Genomic DNA, 16,695 nt, shown 5'->3' on the forward strand with positions numbered 1-16,695 from the left:
TTAAAATAAATAGCTCCTGGGTATTTTCCTGAGAGAAGGCCTGAAGAACTGAATTTACTTTTGTTCACAGTTTTAATTCCCTTTTTCAATTTTTGATAATATGTATATTACCCAAAGAGATGGAAGTTGAGGGAATCATGGGAAGTTTTTTCTATGAGGTGACAAGAATATAGAAACTTACAATAGTTGAATATTTAATAATCTCAAAGGCAAAACATAATCACTAGTCACAATATAACTCAAAGTAAAAAAATTCTAGGCTTTTAATGCAATTCAATTCAGTTTTAACCAGCATTTACAGAGGCTTAGAATTAGCCTGAGGATAGAAACAAAGATTTCTAAGACTTTATTCCTGTTTCTAAGGAGATGACCCTTTGGGGAAGGCTTGGCAGAGTGGGAAATGCTGGGCTTTGTGGTGAAACTTGTTGATGTAGATAGATGAGAAACTTGCCCTGCTGAATGGAGAAAGTTAGAAGCTGTCTCCCTGGGCTCTACCACACTAGCAGAAATGCAACCTCTTAGGAGGAACAGAAGGCTAAGGATCCCAGATTATCTCCTTCCCTCTCTCTCTCTCCACATTTCCAGTTCTCTGGTTGTCCTCTATCCAGCATAGGCCCCAAAGCACGCTCACCTGTGAATATCCCATTTCCGTTATTGGTCTGGGGTTCTCCTGAAGACAAGAACCTGTCTTAAGTTCTCTGCTTTCTGGAACCTCAGGGAGTATCCAACACATGCAGCTTCTCTATATACCTTGAGCCAGTACAAAGTGAATGAATCCATCAGTCTGAGGCCACCCCTTTTCTCCATATGAGACCCTTGGCCCATCCACAAGGTGAGAGGGTGTGGAGGCTGGGTACACTAGGGAGATAGTGGCACCTTCCCTAAAGGTCCTCTAGCAGTAGAGCTAGCTGAAACAGGGCCAGGCATTTCTTTTCTTTCTTTTTTTAAATATATCTTTATTGATTTCAGAGAGAGGAAAGGCGAGGGAGAGAGAGAGATAGAAACATCAATGATGAGAGAGTCATTGATCAAGCCCGAAACCGGGCATGTGCCCTGACCGGAAATCGAACCCTGATCACCTGGATCCTAGGTCGATGCTCAACTGCTGAGCCGAGCCACGCCCCGCCCGGCAGGGCCAGGCATTTCTAAAGTTGTCAAACAGATCTCTATTCACAGTGCAGGGAGCAAAGCCTCTGGCTTTTAGCTTTTGGAAGTGGAGCAGTGGTCTCACCAGATCCTAGAAATACATCAGAAAGACATTTGACATTTAGAAATATATCATTCAAGAGGGTGATGTGACTTCCAGACATTTGGGAAGTCGCTCTCTGGTTTTCCCACAAGGACATGCAAATGAGATCTTCATCCAGTCTGTTCTTTCTGGTTTTTCATTTGAGGATTATTATTATTATTATTATTATTATTTTTAAGGAGAGGAGAGAAAATGGAAGTTCAGGAATAAGCACTGATGAAAGTCCACATGCGATTGTATATATAGTGCCTTCCAGGAGCTCTGCCTACCTAACTCTCCATGTGCGGCTTCCACTCCCTTTTCAGGAGCTCGCTTCTCACACAGCACACTTGTCCATCCAGGCTAAACACAAGGGTGCCTTCTCCTTCAGGTCCTGCTCGGTTATTCCAGCTCGATGCCCTTTTCTTCCTGCCTGAACACCCATCACACTTAAAGAAAGTAAGGGCTATAAGTTTGGAATATGATTTTACTAGCAGGACCTGTGCTATCACGGTCTTTTGATTTTCCACAATAAAATAAAACATCACTTATTATTAATTGAATGTATGAGAGATGCTGAGCATTAAGCCCCCTTCTTTTTTCCTTCATAGTAAGAAAGAGCTAACATTGATTGATCTTTTAAAATTTACCCAACAATGTACTGAGCATTTTTCATACATAATCATATAATCCTGATGACAGTCCTCAGAGGCCAATACTAATTTGTCTGCACCCCACAGATGAAAAGCAGTGAGCAAGTAGCAGGTCCAGGATTCAAACTCAGCGTGTTTCACTGCACTGGTCTTGCTCTCAGGTACCACAACACCCTCCAGAGACCTGGGCCTCTTCCGTTTCATCAGGCATCTTGTTGTTACTGAAAAAATCAACAGAGGCCTCAGTTGTTAGAAGCCTATTTTGGGACTTCAAGTTATATGATGAATGTCTTCTTTCGGTTTTTATCATGGAATCTTTTATGACTATATCCAGCCTCATTTGGAGATACTATCCAAAGCCTAAATTTGAGACCTTTTGCAAATTCAAGCCTTGAACAAATGGTGTCCTCTGCTCACCTGTGACACCCAAAGTCCCCTGCGACCCTCAGTCACTTCCGTCTGGTGGCCAGGTCTGCCTGATCATTTATTCTTCTCAAGTCCCCTCTTTGGCTTCTCACCAGGAACTGGGGACCACTGCATTTATTTTCATGGCTCTGTATTTTAAAAAATAAAAGCATTGAGACTTCTAATACATGAGCCCAGTTCAAGACTGCAAGGCCCCTGAAACTTATGTGGATTTCAGAGACTCATTTTAGGGCTGCTTTCCTGTTAAACTGGACTTTCTGTGCCATGCTGGGCAGTGGCAATCAGGGGGAGAGCCAAGGAGTGGGATGAGTTTGCCACAATAGCCCACTTGCCACGAGCCGAGGTTCAGGTGGGTGTTGATTTGGTTTGAGGTGGCGTTGAATACACTTGATTCTTTTCAAAGTGTCCAAATTGAGAGCCAGTCATAAGTGGGGGAAATGAGCCTGTGGAGTAGGGACCAGCAGATGGCCTCCTGTGTGCACCTTTGATGACCAGCCTAAGGAGCTTTCTGACACACTGGCTGGTGAGAAAGAAGCCGGTTGTCATGTCAACACTCGTGGTTTCTTTCCATGTGTTTATTGTAGCTCTTCACTGAGTGTTTAGTGCTTTATTCTAAGAGCAAATTACTAAGGCTGTGTTGGTCCAAGAGAATTCCTGGTGGGCAGGCGGGCCATGTTCCCCAAGGCACAGCCGGGCTGCCTGCCTGCCCCTGTGCTCTCAGCCAGAAGTGGAAAGCCAGGCCGCCCTGGCTCCCTCCGTGACAAAGAGGGAGAGGCGTGCAGGTGGTACTTACAGAATGTGAACAAGCTGGTCTTGCTCGCAGGTCAGGAGATGTGGGAGGGGGGTGTCTCTTTTCTGGAGAGGTAGGTAGGGACCAAATTATAGTGTTGAGATGGGTAAGTAGCAGCTTCCGGGGCTTGTTTGGACTGTAGGCTTATTTGTTTGGTCCTTAGGATGTTTGGCCTGTGCCCTATCTTAAATTTAAATTCTCTGTCAATTGTTTTTTTAAAAAATCAGGAAATTCCACATTAAAAAATAGGGACAGTTAATTTCATTGAGAAACTCAGACTTTTTTCTGCAAGTTGATAATGAACCGATTCTGAGAAGCAGCTCAGCCTTCAAGAGGCAAGTGTTGGGCTTGACTGCAGTCCCCACTGCTCCTAGGGGATCCCTGTAGTTTTTCATCAAGGAACAAATAACCAAAAGGATTGTCTTCCTTGGGTTTTTTGACATAAATCAGTTCATACAATACATATTGCTAAATAATTTTGTAAAAGGTCTCAGTAGAGTGCATCTTGGAGAAATCAGCATGGCAAGGCATATGTACCTCCCTGACACTTTTGCACCAGGGTCCTGTTACATGTGCATCTTGGTTAATTTAAAAACCCTTCGTCCCTGGACATTTAACCTGTTGCCGACTTTTGACTGCTATGGACAATGCCACAATGAACAACTGTGCCCTTGCCTCTTTGTAAAAGTATATGAGTATTTCTCTAGAAAATATCCTTTGAATTAGAATTGTTGATATAAGATACGCATTTAAAATTCTGATAGATATTTCACATTGGTTCTTCCAAAAATCTCTAGCACCTTACTCTTTTGCCAGAAGAATATAAGACTCTTTCCCTACTCCCTTGCCTGAACTAGATTTTATCATTTTAAAAAAATTTATTACAAATTTTGTGGACAAGAAAATGAAATCTCATTGCTGGTTTTAATGGCATCACTGATTTCCCATGAGGTAGAGCTTCGTGGGCTGATGAGAGCTCTGCTCACCATTTCCCCTGAGTCTAAGTGTCGCTCTGCCCTCCCATTTCAGATGCTCACTACCTCACCTGCAGGATCCAGGAATGTGCCGAGACCACTCGGAGCGGGCCTTTTGCTCGCGCCATTGACATCAGTTCCCTGGTCGTCCAGGATGAATACATCTTCATTCAGGTGAGTCCAGAAAGTGTTGTCAATGGTAGAGGGAGGATGTGTAGGCAAAGTTAGCTCCTTACCAAGAAAATGAGGATGGCTTTCCTGAGGGGTGCTGTCCCTCCTTTGCTTGGTCACCTGCCCCCCTGGGGAAATCCCAGACTTCTGGTAAAAGATGAAGGCATTGCGGGTCAGTATGGTCTACAGGGGACCTTAATGGCCCATTGAATCCCTCAGTTGGGTGTGGTTTGACTATACCAAAGAGTATAATCAAATCTTGAAATGAAATGGGACTTGAGCTGGGGTTTGAGGTTATTTACAGTCAGATCTCTAATGAGAATTGACTTTAATATATTTAAGCCACATGCTGTTTCTGTCCAAAGTGATTTGTCTAACTTGCGAATGAGAATCTCTCAGAAATCAAGCATCTCTAGGATTTTTATTCTGGAAAAATCTTGAATGCACTAAATATCCCCTTCCCTTTTTAGTGCTGACTACCTCTTCAAATCTCTGAGTCCAAAATCTGTTACTCCAAGAACTCTGACTTAGAGATAGATAGCCTAGGTGGGATGCACATTTTTAGGTGGTCAAGGGAAGCCTTGTTTTAGGTTTTGAGTTTCCGGAAGAAGGGGCAATATACATAGAAAATGAGGAAAAACAAAAGATGATGCTCCACTGAGTGAGTGAGTGAGTGACTCTGTGTGTGTGTGTGTGTGTGTGTGTGTATGTGTGTGTGTGTGTGACAAATACTTGGCACAGATCGTCTTTTATGAACTTTGAACTTTGGAATCTCCCTGAGTTAGGAGTTGTTACTTAAATCTTAATGGATTCATTTATCTCCTTCTTTCCAAATTGCATTTTATACCCTCTGAGGATAGGGGTAATATTTTATACACACAGCTTACCCCTCACCCTTGGCCCAAACAATATGTCTTTGCAAATCAGGGGTGCTCAATGACTACCTGTTAGATAGATGGATTATGGATGTAGCAGTTATTTCTTTTTGCAAATTAGTTGCATAGATTTTTGAGGTCTAGTAATATACAGGGCAAGTAGCCATCTACTCAAAAACTAGCTTGAAAGGGGTAGTGGAAGAGAGGTCTTTGCGGCTTACAAAATCAGTTTCTTAGCTTGATTAAAAGGCAGAATCTGAGCCAATTTTCCCTAAATTTTGGCAGGTCATTCGCTCTATCATTCCTTTATTTACAAGTATTTACTAAACATATACAGTGCAAATTAGACAGTTCTAGGTACCACTCTTGGTGTTCTCAAGCTTTCTGCCCATGACCAGCTTCTCTTTGCACCCAACCCATCACCTGGGAGTTGTCATGGTTTTAAGTACCATCTCCATGTTCTGATCACTCTCAAGTTACTGAAACTCTACCATGTATTGCAGACCTATATATCTAATATCTCAATATCTCAACTTGGACATTCCCCAGGTAAAATAAAATCAACATGGTCCCCTTGAACCTGACACATTTGTGGCACTACCTTCCATCAGATTACTCAAGCTAGGAACCTGAAATTCAGTGTACGTCACCAAATTAAATGAATCCACAGCCTATGCTAACTAATATCACCCTTAGTTATTTCTTAAGCACTTCCTTTTATTCCATTCCCATTGTTATGGTCTCCATTTAAGGCTTTATTATCACTTTCTCTCTAATTTTTTAAGTTAGAAACACAGAGATGATTTATGAAGTTACCAAACTGGTTGTACTTTTCTTAATGCTCATACTGCACATAGTGATGAACATGGCAGAACTGTTTCTGGGAAACATCACTTAGAATTTTAAATGTTCAGATTCTTTAGTTTCATTTTTCCTTGTATTGCATAAAGTTTTCTAAAACTCTGCAGGCAGATATCCAGATTTTTTGCTAACTCTTTTGAAACATTTTTTTCATTATACTGGAAACCAATAGAAGTTTTTTCTTTAATCAGCATCAAATTTTATTTTGTTTGAAAGAGAGATGAGTTCCCATTATTCAATTAAGTTTCATTGATTGCCTACTATTTTGCAGATCCCTTGTTCAAGGTGCTGGGATTAAAATAATAAACATAATAAAATGTCTGTTTTAGTGGCATATACATTGTAGTGGGAGACAGGAAAAATACATATATGATATATCCATCTGTATTATACATATATATGAGGGATAGTGGTTAAGGGCCTGTAATTGGAGACCGACGGCCAGCATTTATTCTGACCTTGGCTTGCCACACTCAGCTGCATGACCTTGAGCTGTGCCTCATTTGACTCACCCACGGAAAGAGGATAATTGCAGCTCTCACTTCACGGGTCGCTGGGAGGATTGCATTTGTTAATTACACCTGTAAAGCACCAAAACAATGTTATATAAGTGTTGCTCTCTGTCTTTCTGTCTGTCCCTGTACGATCATCTGCTTATCTGTCTATAAAATATATCAGGTGACGACAATACTATGGATAAAAATAAGAGGGACTGTGACTGTTGAGTGTGTGTGGGTCTTGGGATTTATTTGGGATGACCCGGGAAGGCCTCACTGGGTGGTGAACCAGGGAGAGGGTGGCAGCAGTCGGCAGTCGGCAGTCAGAGGGGGATATGGGGCCAGGTGTGTTGGGCACCGAGCTCCTCCGAGCCTCTCATGGAGCTGTGGGGTGAGCAGGTCGATACTAGAGACTGGATTTAGAAGCAGGGCTGGTGGGAGGTCGGGCTGGGGATATAAATTGAAAGGGTGTCAGCATTTAGATGATATTTTTGAATCACACAATTAAAGTCACTAGGGAGCAAGTATCTAGAGAGAAGAGAGACAATCCAAAGGCTGGGCCACAGAGCACTCAAATATTTAGAGTTTAGGGAGATTGGAAGGAAGAGACGGAGAAGGAGAGTTTAGAGATAGCATCGGAAAGTCACAGGGTGGTAAGTCGCGCAGGGCCTCGAAGACTGTTTTAAGGATTTTTTTGTTATGAAAGAGATGAGAAACAATCAAATAGCAATGCCTCAAATAATGCAAAAGGCCAATAATCCTGAGAAAACATTGAATTTTATTAATCATCAAATAAGCACAGATTGAATGCTATTATCTGCAACTATCAATTGGCTAAGATTGAAACAAAATGATGTCAGTAGATAGCAGATAGAAACTGCACATGCATACAGTATAAATGTAAGTTAATTACATCATTATTTAATTATAAAGCCCTTCCCTTCTCTCGGGTGAGTTTGGCCATTTGCATTGACTGATATGAGAGATATGTCTTAGTTCTGTGTGTGTATGACTAGTTTTTAGTTATAATTGCTTTTCTAAAAAAACAACAACGCACTCATTATGTGGTCTGTTATCCTTTCCCGCCTATAGGATTTTTTGATAATTTGAATATTTGTTCTGTCTACTTAGCTTTATGAATATAACTTTGTATAACATGGTAAATCTTCTCTTATTGGATAATATCTATTGATTTCTTCCAGTGAGCTATTATAAAATTAGTGTATTTATATGAATTTCCATTTCCTCCCCTCTTGCTTTAATTCTTCCATCACTAAATTTTGCTTGATTTTATTATCTTCTAGTATTTACTTTTCTACCTTACAATATAATCCCATTAGCCTTAAATGTTTTATGGGGCACTGGACAAAGAGGGGAAATAGCATATGTTTATGACCTCCCGCTCTCTCCTCTCTATCCAAACCCAGTTTTAAAATTAAATTATTTAGAGCATTTAAATTCTGCTCTGAACAGTCATTCCTATATTTACTTTGATTTTAGTTTTATAGGCAAATGTGTTCGATGGTGACCACCAGTCTTCTTTCATACACTTTATCAGTGTATGTTTTGTGTTGGTCATATTGCATCAATTCTTTCCCTTGGAGTATATCACATTCAGTTGGTTCAATTTCTCCTATTACAGTTTGCATTCAATATTCTTTTGTGTTAGTTTCAGGTGTACAGCACAGTGGTTAGACAATCATATACTTTACGAAATGATCCCCTCCAGCCCCATATTTCCAGTAACCCACCTGGCACCATCTATAGTTATTATAGTATGATTGCCTACATGCCCTATGCTTTGCTTTGCATCCCCATGACTGTTTTGTAACTACCATTAGTACGTCTTAATCCCTTCACTTTTTTCATCCAGTCCCCGACCTCCCTCCCTTCTAGCAGCCATCCGTCTGTTCCTTGCAACTATGAGTCTGTTTCTATTGTATTTGTTCATTTGTTTCCCTCTTTAGATTCCACATATAAGAGATCATATGGTATTTGTCTTTCTCTGTCTGCTTTACCTCACTTAGCATAATTCTCTCTAGGTGCATCCATGCTGCTGCAAATGGTGAGATTTCCTTCTTTTTTATGGCCGAGTAATATTCCACTGTATGTATGCACCACAGCTTTTTATTCCACTTGTCTATTGATGGGCACTTGGCTGCTTCCAAATCTCCCTTACTTTTTAATTTCTCAGAAGTATCTGTGATTTACATCTTGAAATATGTACTTTATTTCAGTTTCATTGTTTTGACTCTCTTTCTTCGGGACACTCAGGATGTGTACAATAGACAGGAAAGACAAAGGGGGGGGGCATCATTTTCTTTCTTCTAATCTGTGTTAATTTCTTGAGCAAAATGAGATTTTAAAAAACCGAGTCTTACCCACATTAACCTTGAAAGAGCTGCAGTGTCCAGGCTCTTCTTTGCCTTTTTGGCTGCTATTGTTGAACTTCCTTCCTGAGTTTTGCCACTTGTATTTCATCACTGTTTGTCGTCCCAGCATCTCTCTCCCCAAGCTCCTGTATTTCGGCTTTGAACTCCTCTTGCAGAAGGAGAGCTCATCACACAGGTTATTTTCGGTCATAGCCGTATGGCCACAATTTTCCTTTGCTCCATGGAAGCATTTTTTGTCCTATATCTGCTGTTTGTTTCTCCTTTCCTGTTTCCTCTCTTATTTTTCTGTGATACTTTATAATGCTCATGCTATTTTCCTTTATCTCTATTTTCTCGGCCATTTTCTTGCTTAATGTCATGAGCCCTTTCTGGATGAACGATTTGAGGAGGTTCTTCTTGGTGACAGATCAGGCCTCTGTTTCAGCTGAACAAGGGCCCTTCTTGGTTCTCAGTGAGGTTCTGTATGACTCCACATTGTTCGTCTGAGGGTAGGTTCTTCTCATCGGGTAGGACCTGCGTGGTTCTTTATTCAGCCATGTCTCTCCAGCTTCTCCTTGTCACCAATCTGTCCCAGGAATACTCCCATTGCCAATTCCTGGCCACATCCCCTTGGTTCCAAATAATAGATGGTTAGTTTTGCTCCTTGGGAAATGTCCTCTTTGGAGAACTCTACTTCCCTCTCTTTACCTAAGATTTGTAGCCGTGGGCATTTCTGCCCTGGTGCCCATTCATACCGCTCGTCCTTCGCTGCATTGGGCTTCCTTTCCTCATACATTGTGCTTCAGAGTTATATTTTCATTAAGTAGAGACTTTGCATTTTTCTTTCTTGTTTTTCTAGTTGCTCCAGGGTGATTTATTTGTAAAAAGGGGGAAAGCATCATTATTACTTGGCTATTTAAAACCATTTATAAAGCCTTATCATGCATTTTCTGAAATGTTGCAATAGCTTGCTAACTGATTTCCCTGCTCCCAGATAGTGCTCCCCCCACCAATCCATTAACAACACTAGTTCCAAAGTAATTTATTTAAAATGAAAATCAATGTTCCTGACTTCGGCGGCTGCTCATCTCCTATAGGTTAAAATCTAATTTCCTTAACGTTGCCTACAAGCTCCTCTTTGATCTGAAACCTACCTAATCCATCAGCCTCTGGTGAATTCCTTGCCTGCCATTGTCCCCCACTTACCTTCCATGTTATATTTTATCCTTCAATAAAAATAAGCTTTTTAAATTTCCATGTACACACTATGTTCTTTTTGCCTAATATTCCATTCTTACTTTTTATTTCTATTTGGAATGTCCCTTTAGCAGGCAGACTCTTCCTTCATTGGGCAAGGCCTCCTCTGGGAAACCTTGGTTGGGGTTGGACCAGGCTCCTTTTGCTGACTACTTACCCGTCAGCATCTGTCTCCCCAGCCAGGTCTGTAAACTTTAAGAGGCTCAGGACTGGGCCTAATTCATCATTGTTTCTCTGGCACTTAGCGTAATGACCGGTACTCAATAAATGCGTGTTGAACTGAACTGAGCTGAACTGAGAAGATAAGATACCATCTTTACTCTCAGGGAGTGTAGTTAGTTATCTTTTTAAAGCAAAGAAACCTTGTTTTTCCAACTAACAATATAAGACGGCTTAGGGTAATCACCGATTGCTCACTGCCTAAGAGATGGCCATGTGTAGCCTGTCCCTGCACTTTTATAAAACTGCCGTGCAGGAATTATCCATTATGTTATTTAGCGTCTTTTTTATATTCATTCATTTAAATATATTAAAATGCATTCAGCCCCATGGAGAACACAGACAACTGAACGATTATAATGCAGTGTGATGAGAGCTGAATGAGCTGGAAGCACGTGTCGCTCTTGGAGGGACGGGGGAGAGTCCCGGCCCCTGTCCTGGGAGGAGGGTCAGCGCGGGCGTCCTGGAAGGGGCACTGTGGGTGCCATTTTTGCAGGTAAAGGAGAAAGCCCATTTCGGGGGGAGGGAAAGGCATGAGTGGTGCTGAGGAAGCAAGAGAATGCAATGTACCCCCAAGACCTACCTGTCCAAGGACAACTGTGGTCGTGGGAGGGAGTGAAGTGGAGGAAAAAGAAATTAGAAAATTGTCCTGGAGATGTGAACCTTTTCTACGCCTTTTAATTAAATCTAGGTAATTTTGTGTTTCTATAGTTGCTAGAAAGCTCAGAACCAATTTTTTTTTTTGGTGTCAATTTGAGCAGCTTTCCTGCTTTAGCCTTTAGGGTACTAGTCTTCCTTTCTCCTCTAGCACTGGCCATTTTTTAAATTATTTGGCTGCTTTTTTAGAATATATTTTGTTTATTTTTTGCTTTTTATACACGATTGGAGTCGTCTCAAATACATTCTGAAATCAGTATGCGTGTTTAATCTTTTTTGGTGGGTATGGGTTTTGAAAACTGATATGGGGATCAGGAAAGGCTTTCTGGAGAAGTGAAGATTCGCCCTGGGGGAATTACTATCTGCCCCCGAGGCAGGGAAAGGACTTGGAGTCCTCATTCTGGTCACTGACATAAAGCTGTCTCCAAAGGTTTTTGTCAGAGCAGAAAACCCTCAGACCAACAGTAGTTTCTTCTCCAGGGTTTAAGCCACAGATTTGTATCTGAACATGGTATCAGGGCATCGGGGTAGGTCATATTCTACCGACTGTGCAAGAAATGTGCTAAACAGTGATCTTGGGAAAAGACACTGTAGCGCTGCGAGGCTTGGGTCCAGCCCGGCCTGCTGGGGCGAGGTGCCCAGGGAGCACCCTTCAGGCAGAGCTGACACTGAGGAGCGTGCATGCCTGAGAGATGCTCGCCCACCCTCCATAGATTCGCTTTTCAAGGGGAGCCTGGGAGAGGCAGATGCTTTCTTCTACAGCCACAATTTGAGCAGCTAAAGAGCAGTGGGATGGGGCATAAGCGGCTTTGGTGGGCTTGGCTTTTCATAATGTCAAGGGAGTTACGCACTTACATTTTTTTAACTTTTTAAAGTATGGATATATTTTGTTTTAGTGCCACCAGAGACATACAATTCTGAGGGGGGAGAAAAACTCACAGAAAATGAGACCCGTCAGTCTGTCCCCTCACTCCTTCCTACCCTGTGTGCTAAATGTGGTTTTTGGCCATTTTTTAAAAATCGAGTTTATTGGGGTGACATTGGTTAATAAAATTATATAGGTTTCAAGTGCACAGGTCTGTGGTTCATCATCTGTATATTATGTTGTGTGATTACCACCCAAAATCAAATCTTCTGTCACCATGTATTTGACCCCCTTACCCTGTACCACTCCCTCCAGCCCCCTTCCCTCTGGTAATTAGCAGACTGTTGCCTGTGTCTATGAGTTTTGTTGGTTTTTTCTGTTCATTTGTTGCTTTCAGTTTTATATCCCACATATGAGTGAAATCATATGGTTCTTGACTTTTTTGTCTGACCTTCTTCGCTTAGCAGGATATTCTCGAGGTCCATCGGTGTTGTTGGAAATGGCAGTATTTCATCCTTTCTGATGGCTGAGTAGTACCCATTGTATATGTGCACCATGTCTTTTTTATCCAGTCCTCTGTCGCAGGACACTTGGGTTGTTTCCATGTCTTGGCCATTGTGAATAATGCTGCAATGAACATAGGGGTGCACATGTCTTCGCAAATGAATGTTTTCAAAGTCTACAGATAGATACCCAGAAGAGTGGTTGCTGGATTGTATAGTAACTCTATTCTTAATTTTTTGAGGAGCCACACTGACCCTTAGGGAACTTGTCTCAGGGGCAACCAAAATATGGGGGAGGGTGTCTCAGGGTGGGACTCTAGGACTCCTAGCCTCTCCTTAAACAGAGCAAAAGGAGCTCTGCTTTTGTTTGCTCTGTATATTAAGGTGTTTTGTTTTGTTTTGACCCTCACCTGAGAACATATCCACTGATTCTAAAGAGAGGGGAAGGAAGAGAGAGAGGGAGGGAGGGAGAGAAAGAGACAGTGATGAGTCCCCTCCCGCACACACCCCTCCTGGGAATCGAACCCGCACCTCTTTGGTGTATAGGGCGCCCCTGCAACCTGCGAAGCCACGCCGGCCAGGCCTGTCCGGGTTCCCAGTCCTTTCCATTTGACGAAGGGAAGCGGCGTTAAGTAAAGTTTGTGCACCACTGGCATCCTGTAGCACTGCTGGCCCCACGGGGCAAGGGCCAGTCATGTCTGTGTGTGGAGAACTGAGCCACTAGGATTCAGGTGACATCCCATAGCCTTTCCCTGCATATTAATGAATGCGATGTATATAGTTAAGGCATACTTATTTACCCATGAGTGAATCATTATATACAAATTATATGCATTTGAGAGTGCAGTTTAAATAACCAAAAACCTAGCTAACCTCTTCACAATGAACTTCCCATGATATTCATTGTGTGTGCGCGCACACACACACACACACACACACACAAACACCAAAAACCAACCAAACAAACAAACAAATCACCCCCTCTCATTTGCCCTGGAAAGGAAAGCTCCCACGCCAGTCACAATTTCTGTTTTCTCCACGTGATGTTATTATTTCTGAGCCTGTATCTTCTGTGTGATGGGAAGGTCCATATGCTACTCACACGGCTCCTGTAACTTAGAGAGACCCCCCAGGTTCTGCCTCGCCTTTCATTTTGCTATTGACAAACGGGTAAAGGTAGTCATCCCAATGGTTGTGCTTGAGGCCACCTGGTAGTGTTGGATCCCCTGCTGTGGGCAAAGCCGAGCTGGAGGTAGACAGAGAGCTGTGACTTTTGTTCACCCTTCGATGCCTTTTCTGCGCGGGGGACCAGGGCCTGGGATTTCCTGGTGGAATCAGAAGGAGCTAATCCTTCCCAGAAGAGCCCTTGTTTCAATGGGAAAGAGTCTGCCTGAAATGTCTCCGTTCCACATGGATAAAAGAGAAACCGGCTTTCGTCTGTGGGCAGGGGGAGAGAGACAAATTTGTTTCTGTGTTCCGAGTCAAACTGGTTGGAAATCCTGTCTTTTCTCCCATGGAGTAGCTTTGCTAGTGATTTTCTGAAGAATGTAGTTCAGCAGTGTTAGCCCTAAGTCCCCTCAGTGACACCATTCATGCCCTGCCCGTTAGGGAGCGTGATGATGTATGGGAGGCGGCCTTCAATGTGATAAGGCTCCATTCACTCATGAGTTTCATTGTACGTGCAATTTTATCTTTTCTCAAAGTATGATACTGATTTTTCTTCAGATATCTAAAATACAAGAGGAAAAAACAGATTGATAATAAAGAACAAATAAAGTACTCCAGAGTTGGGGAAAGCAAAACATTTGAAGGGGGAAGGCCTTCTCAGCTCCGTCAAATTCTTCTCCATACCCAGTTAGACCAGTAACACTGTGTAGACCAATCTACTACCTAATGGCACTTTCAGCTGCCAGTCTTGTGTGGCCATGGTCAAAACAGAAGCCCCTTCTCCAACAGGGCATTCGAGTGTGGAGCAATGGCATGCATCAGGGTGGTTCTAGATAATTCCAGTAAGGCAGGAAAGCCAGTCGGCACTTGAATATACATTGCTCTTACTTTTTAAGAGCTCTGGTATAAACATAAAAAAATGACACTGCTATAAAGGGTTGGGAGATGTTCTAGGAATATTAGCAATTAATAAGTACCAGCCACCAATTAACAGATATTTGGTGAGCTCCTAAATATGCCGGGTGCCCTGGAGCAGAGCAGAGTTAGAAGACATTGTCCCTGATGTCAAGCAGTTTAGGATTCATGAAGCTAGTGGTCTGTTGTGGGCAAAACAACCCTGAATTTGGGGACCCGGGTTGTAATCAGAGTCTGCCACATGCCCACCAAGGAACACTGGGGCGGTCCCGTGGACTCTCCGAGCACTAATTTCCCCTTCTCTGCACAATGGACTCATGCTACTTGCTCTGCCTAAATTGGAAGGTTGTTGTGAGGATCAGGGGAGATAATAACAGCTTCGAAATGCTTTGAAAACTCTACAGCCCTATAAAATTCAAGAATCAAGACTAATCCACATGCGAAAATCAGCCTCACCATTTTGTGTATGTACACTCTCTTTTAAGGGTTTTTATAAGCCCATCACATAAAAGGTTACTGAATCTGTTTCCCAAATTCATTTTTAATAATTCATAGATCCAACGGTGTATTCACATGTGTGCATGATAAAATCTTCCCACATACCTTTCCTGGTTATCAAATAACCCAACTGCTAATGATACATATGTAACTGTAGCTTCTCTGGGGTTTAATTATCTTGAGAACCTTTTTGTCGCATCCTAGTCCCCAGCGCCCTTGGGTTTCGATACTTCATTTAAGATCCTGCTTTATGCATCAACGTGGGAGGTAGGAAAGCCTCTATGGCATGGCCATTGTATCTCTAATAAATTGTTATCTTTCTGAAAGAAAAAAAAAAGCCCCGAGGCAGAAATTAATAGGGTGTAATTATTCAAAGAAAACCTATTTGGCAGTATTTTAAATGATGTTAATTTGGTCTTAATGGGAGAGATTTTGAATGTTAAATAAATAGCAATTTCATCATTAGGGACACATTTACAACACCGGAGCTTAAAGGGAAATGAAAGAGTTTCAGAGACAGTCTTCAAAAGCAATCCAAAAAGACGTCTTCAGGTTAATATTCTTGAGCACTTTCAGAATCTTAAAAGTGTTTACAAAAGCCAGCACTAATGGAAGTCCTTTAAATAGCATGTAGCTGGGATAGGTCCCCTCTACACATAATGATTTTATTAGCTTGATGTAAAAGTTGCTGTTAGTATTTGAAATCCTTGCGTGAATAAATGCAAGTTAGCGATTGTGAAGTAGTGATGTTTAGTTGACCTTTGTGTTGAACATCACGTGTGTCCCGTCTCACATCCTTCTGGCTCACCTTTGCTCAGAAACCAGCTGTGCGCAGAGGTGACCTGATGTCACCTTGCCTCTGTTGCACTGTGAGCCTCTTGTTTTTTATTCTGGGGCTGATTTCTCCCCAAGTAGGATGCTCATGAGAGACCCCTTAGCCATTCTGGTGCAGATGCAAACCTTGAAGTAGAAAGTGTCGAGAGCTTTTTGGACAATTTGACCAACAGGAGCCAGGAGCCAGTGGCAGGCACTCCTCTCTCTGTCTGAGCTTCAATCTCTGTGAGTCTTCGTAGGGTCCCCAGTGGGATGGAGCGCCAGTTTCTCATAGTCCCAACTAGTTCATTAGCGTGGCCTGGAGTGGCTTTCTCTCCCTCTTTGGTTCCTGCTTCCTAATTCTGCCACTCTGTGGTCACTTCTCAAAGACAAAGGACCGAAGATTGCCCCCCCCGCCATAAAAAATCTACCTGCATAAAGCCCTTGTCTCAGGCTCTACATTTGGGGGGAACTCAACTCAAGGCTGCCTTGAGAGATTCTCAAATTTATTGAGTCCCTGCTATATATCCGTTTATAGATAGAGTGAAAATTGCAGTCAGCTTCATCCCATATACATTTCTCACTCCTAACACCCAATCCCATCTGATTTCTCAGCGACCTGGCTTTATTGGTTATACTGCTCCTCCCTATATCTTTATCATATTTATCCTTATTTCAGGCTTTATATCAGTTTTTAAGGATTTTTAAATACCTACCATCCTTAAAATAAAACTTTCTCAGATTCCCCCCCGACTCTTCTCTAAAAATGCCCCATCTCCCACTCACAGCCAATTCCTTGAGAACTGTCTCTATTCGTTCCTTCCCTCGAACCCACTCGAGCCTGACCTCGGCCTCTGACACTCCACTGAAATCACCTTTGCCAAGTTCATCAAAGATGCCTTAGAACTATACCCTGAATACGTCTCTCAATCATTTACTTCCTTGGCTTCTCTG

At 42.3% G+C, this 16,695-nt stretch overlaps 1 protein-coding gene across 1 annotated transcript in view; it reads left to right on the forward strand.

The window, feature by feature from the left end:
• The window catches only part of SORCS3 (sortilin related VPS10 domain containing receptor 3), a 449,042-nt gene that overhangs the window by 320,565 nt on the left and 111,782 nt on the right, over positions 1–16,695 (forward strand). Inside the window, exon 7 of the mRNA XM_081158097.1 lies at positions 4,127–4,245. Within this exon, the coding sequence (XP_081014223.1) occupies positions 4,127–4,245 (119 nt within the window). The remainder of the gene's footprint in view (positions 1–4,126; positions 4,246–16,695) is intronic.

This window comes from Miniopterus schreibersii, assembly GCF_964146895.1.
Source record: "Miniopterus schreibersii genome assembly, chromosome: 14".
Lineage (NCBI taxonomy): Eukaryota > Metazoa > Chordata > Mammalia > Chiroptera > Miniopteridae > Miniopterus > Miniopterus schreibersii.